At 55.2% G+C, this 5,037-nt stretch overlaps 1 protein-coding gene across 1 annotated transcript; it reads right to left on the bottom strand.

Moving 5' to 3' along the window:
* Positions 1-2,228: 2,228 nt before the first annotated feature.
* TMEM158 (transmembrane protein 158) lies at positions 2,229-4,059 on the bottom strand. The gene has a single exon (XM_082638140.1). The coding sequence runs from the start codon at positions 3,745-3,747 to the stop codon at positions 2,866-2,868; it is 882 nt and encodes a 293-aa protein (XP_082494266.1). The 5' UTR covers positions 3,748-4,059; the 3' UTR covers positions 2,229-2,865.
* Positions 4,060-5,037: the final 978 nt, after the last annotated feature.

The raw sequence follows: 5,037 nt of genomic DNA, 5'->3' as shown, positions 1-5,037 counted from the left end.
GACCTTCTCTCCATTCCTTTCTTTCCATTTTAACTCCTTCCATCCTTCTCCCTTGATGACTCCTAGGTCATGGAGATCCAGAGTGTATTTTTGTCTAAATCTCCCCAGTTGAGTTCTTTTGGGACCCACTCTACCCAAACATTGGAATGGCCACCAGGCTGATGACCTCCATCACTCAGGAGACTTAAAGAATGAACTGTAATCTGGGAATTGCACACATAGGCGCACACAGGCTACAGTGGCACACTTCCTGTCCCGTCAAAGAAGTACTGATTTAGTACTTTAAACTGCATTTTTGGAAGTGTTTCACTACTGAGATGATGCAAATCAAACTGACTAGGAGCACAGACCCTGAAGCTGAGCCTGCCAGCATCTTACTTCCTTTACCCAGTGGATGGTCCCAACTTAAAGAGACCAAAACGACACAGGCTCCATCCTCACTTTGTAGTCTCCTGCTTAGAGCTCTGGCTCTTAGAAAGCAGCCAAAGTCAGCATAGTGAACTAACTGGTCATCCAGTGTGTGTGTGTGTGTGTGTGTGTGTGTGTGTGTGTGTGTGTGTGTGTGTGTGTGTGTGTGTGTGTGTGTGTGTGTGTGTGTGTGTGTGTGTGTGTGTGTGTGTGATCAATAGATGTAAATACGTTTTAGGTGTGTGTGTGTGTGTGTAAAAATACATAGAAAGTTTTATCAAGTGCCTGAGTGTCTCATTTAAAAAATGGATGCTCTCTGGCTCCTTTGCATTTGTGACTACACAGAATCTGACAGTGACAGGGGTGGGTCAACAGAGGATCAGACTCTGAGTGGCTAGCTCCTAATTCACCTAGGAAGGGAAGTTTCTGGTGATGAAAAAATAAGAGTCAGGGAGGCAGAAGACCCAGGTTTGGTTTCAGCTCTGCTTTTTTGTGTAGCTGTGTGATTGTAGGCAAAATGCTGAAACTGAACCTCAATTTTCATCTTGGAAAAATCAGGGTGACTGTGTGTGTGTGTTGTCCTAGGAATTCTTAATATGCCTTCCAGAATTACAAATGCTATGACTATATTAAAACTGACCAAGGTTAGGAAAGTTATTGATTTTCCTCTGCTAGTTACCACAGGGTTGAAGAGAGCAGTTCACAGCCCACCTTGCTTTGGGGTATAAGAAGGTTTACAGTGACGCGAGGCTAGCGGATTTGCATTACACTGAACTTCTCCAATGATCAGGAGATAGAGGAAGACTGCCACCCTCACGCTTTCCTCTCTAAGAGGCTGGCTTCTGCTAGAGATATCCTGGACCCCTAAGAGACAGAGGAACAACTGAAGCTACAGGGCAATGACCCAGACTCTCCTCCAGACAGATTCCTGTGAAAAAAGGGTCCCATTTCTTTTATATAATAGAGGCATCTTGAGATAAAAGGAGGCTACATACTTTGAAGGTTCACTTCCACTAGTACACAGCGGTTCTCAAATTTGAAACACATCAGAATTCGTTACAGGGCTTGTTAAAGCAGATTGCTGGGCCCCACTCCAGAGTTTCTGCATCTGTAGGTCCTGGGCAGGGCCCCAGTTTTGCACCTCTAACAAGTTCCCAGGTGTTACTGATGTTGCTGTTCCAGGGACACCACTTTGAGAACTATCAAGAACGGTACCTAGTATTCACTAGAATAGTATGCTCTAGAACAGTTATCAAGTATTCACTCAAAAGTGGGGAGGAGATGGAGCAAGAGAAAGTAGCTTAAAAATTTTTTTAAGGTGTTAATTAGTCTGTAAGAGTTTACCTTGAAAAAATCTTAATGCCGGAATAGCTCAGGCTTTAAAACCAGCTTTTGAAATGTGTTCATATACTAAAGGTTACACATATGAAAAGGAAATCTACATGCCTTTTAAAATGAGTCATTTTCATCAAAGACACCTGGCTCAGAGGAACTACCGATTTCACCATTTTGGCACTTAACTTGGTGTTTTGCAGGGCCTGAGGGAAATGCGTAAAAAGATAAATCACATAAAACCCTGTATGCCGCCGTGACGGGTGTCAGTGAGGCTGAGGGGTGGGGGTGGCCGCGTGGTGAGAGGCAAAACCACTGCCATTAGGGCCAGTAGTATGGTTTCCATCTCCCGCCTCTCCCAGACAGGTAAGGGAGACAGAGTTAGACCTTCTCTCACTTTCTGAAGATTCCCTTCCTCACGTTTCAGGGAATCATCTTGTAATTCTTGGATTCCTTTTCCGAATCAAATAAAGACACATACGCACCTCTGGAGGAAAATGTCTGTATTAAAAGCCAAAAAAACACAGAAGTACAAGAAGAAACGCCCATCTGACCACGTCACTGGATAGATCGACTTGGAAAAAGGTTAATAAAGTTCATTTTCAGCGGTAACAATATATCAGTGTTAAATCATTCCCATGCCTCCTCCCCCTTTTAAATAAATTAAAAAACAACAAACTTCAAATACTATGTTCAGATACAAAGAGCTTCCCTTACTACTGCAATAGCAATTTGATTTTTTTTACTAAAACTTTCATTTAAAACAGTTATTAAATATATAAAACAAATACACAGGATTTGGTCATTTTCTGCCATGAATATAGGGCACGTGGGTGCGGGGAGGAAGGAGGGCAGGGGGACGCAAAGAGGGGAAAGGGCCCCATTTCCCTCTCTCCATCTTCCAAGCTGCGGATCTCACCCTGCAGAGCAAGGGCTTGCATCTGCTTTTGGGAGCCAGAAGCGCGGCACAAACCTGGCTTTTCCCACACGCTGGGGCCTCTTCCGCGGACCCCTCCCCGGAAGAACTAACGGTCACTACTGCACGAAGCACACCGGCCGAGTCTCCCGGCGGGAAAGGCACCGAGAGCGCGGACATAGGGAGGACAAGGGGAGGAGTGGGGCGGGTCACTTGGTCGCCGCCCCCGAGGTGACGGCCGCGGCGGCGGCGGCGGCGGCGGCGGCTGCAGCGGCGGCGGCGGTGGTCCCAGCGGGTACGGCGGCGGGGGCGGCGGCGGCGGCGCTGGCGGTGGTCCGGCGCTGCTCCATGCCGTTGGGCAGGAAGCCGGCGATGATGGGCACCGGCCAGATGAGGGCGGCCACGCTCCACACGACGATGACCAGGGTCATGAAGCAGGCCACCAGCGTGGACTCGATGGGCTTGCGGTTCAGCCGCCAGCCCGGCTCGCCCTGCAGCTCCTCCAGGCTGAAGTCCAGGCAGCAGAAATGCAGCGGCTCTCCCTGCAGCCACAGCGGCCCGGGGGGCTCGGCCGCGGGGTAGGCGGGCAGCGCGGTGGGCGTCCCGGCGGTGGCGCCGGCGGGCCGGAGGCGGCCGGGGCGGCGGCCGCGCACCCAGCCGCAGCCCACGCAGAGGCGGAGGTCCTGCTGCGCGCCGCCCGCCGCCAGCCCTAGGTGCTCGATAAGTAGCGGCGGCCCGACTCGGTGGAAGGCGGCGGCGAAGAAGGCGCGGCCATGCGCGTTGGTGGAGAAGAGGAGCAGGTCGCACTGGAAGCCCCGCGGGCGGCCCCAGCGCACGAGCAGCGAGCTCAGCATCTGTCGCTGCACGCTGATGTTGCACGGCGCCGCCGCCTCCTCCTCCGGGCCGGGGCGCTCGGGGGCCCCGGGCGCAGCCGAGGCCAGCAGCCGCGGGGCGGCAGGCTCGTCCGCAGACGACGCGTTGACCGAGGTGTTGAGGGGCGCCCCGAGGAGGCCCGGCGCGTCCGCGGCTCCGCCGCGGGCGGGCGGCAGCGGGCAGGCGGCGGCCAGCAGCGCGGCGAGCAGGGGCAGCATGGCCTGTGGCGGGCGCCTACGCGCGCAGGGCAGGCGGTGGCTGCATGGCGCGCGGGAGACGAGCCGGCGAGCGGACGGCGGGACTGCGGGACTGGCGGCGGGCGGAGTGAAGACGCGTCGGGCCCCCCTCAGCCCGCGGGGGCGGCGCGGAGGCAGTGGCGGCGGCTCGCTTGGCGCGGGGCTCCCTCCCGGCCCGGCGGTGTCTGGGGTTCCCCGCCGCCCCCGACGCGGGAGCCCTCGGACGGCTGGGCGGTTCTGCTGGGCCCTGCGCTCGCCGGGAGCAGGATTCCCCGACTCGGCTCCGCCTCCCGCGCGCCTCGCCCCATCCCGCCCCGCCCTCCGCCCGCGAGGCTTGGAGACTCCGGGGAGGGCGGGGTTACACTCGCCGCGGCGGGAGCGGGGGCGTGGTCGGGCGGGCCGGGACGGGTGTAGGCAGCGTGCGGGGATGGGACTCCGAGGCCTGCGTGGGCCCGGACTGTCGCTCCTGTGGCTGTTGTCCGATAGTTTGGGGCGGGGTGAGTTGGCCCGGCTCGTGAAGCTTGCGGACGCGCCCTGGCGGCCCCGCCACACCGCCGGAGTCCATCTCCAAGCGGCGAAGGCGCTTGGAGGGAATTGCGTCCTCGGAGGGAGGCTTTTGTCACGCCTGAGGCGGGCCTGAGATGTCTCACCTTAGTGCTCACCTGGACCTCGCTCCTTTTACAGAAGGTAAAACTGAGGCGGAGAGAGGGGGAAAGACTTCCCCAGGCCACCCCAAGAGCCAGAACCAGAACTCCTGGCCACGAGTGTCTCTTAGGTCCGAAGCGTTTGGCGGGTTTTTAATGTACCTCCAACACAATAAATCCACTTGGTATTCTCACAGCAAGCAAACCCTATGATTCCAAGAACTCTATGGAGTTGGGGTGGAGAGGGTCGGGTGGGAATGTGAGCCCCATAGCCTTGCAGCTCTGGAGTTTCCTGATAGGGACTTTCACTCCCAGGAAACAGCTTCTCACGTGCAAGGCCCTGTCTGGCAAGTCCAATGAGCACGTATTTATGAAAGATTTGTATGTAGAATCTGTTCAAGGGAAGATTCATCCCCGTTAGGATATTAAGTGGAGGAAGGCCTGTCCAGAATAACGTGCCAAGATCAGATTTATATTTTAAAAAACACTTTCCTAGCAGTTTGGCCTTTTACACTTGGTAAGAAAAATTCACTGATGCTGCTCCAAGAGAATACCCCTGTGGTTTGAAGCCAGTGTGCTCCGTGAGCACCAGCTATTCCTGAGTCTGAGAGGGAAAGTGTGGAGAGAG

The sequence above is a fragment of the Mesoplodon mirus genome (assembly GCF_964341445.2).
Source record: "Mesoplodon mirus genome assembly, chromosome: 12".
NCBI lineage: Eukaryota > Metazoa > Chordata > Mammalia > Artiodactyla > Ziphiidae > Mesoplodon > Mesoplodon mirus.
The sequence above is the reverse complement of the archived record's forward strand: the minus strand, read 5'-3'. Positions and strand labels throughout refer to the sequence as shown.

Coding starts and splice junctions, on each gene's coding strand:
- TMEM158 (XM_082638140.1), bottom strand. CDS start 3,747: ATGCTGCCCCTGCTCGCCGCGCTGCTGGCCGCCGCCTGCCCGCTGCCG.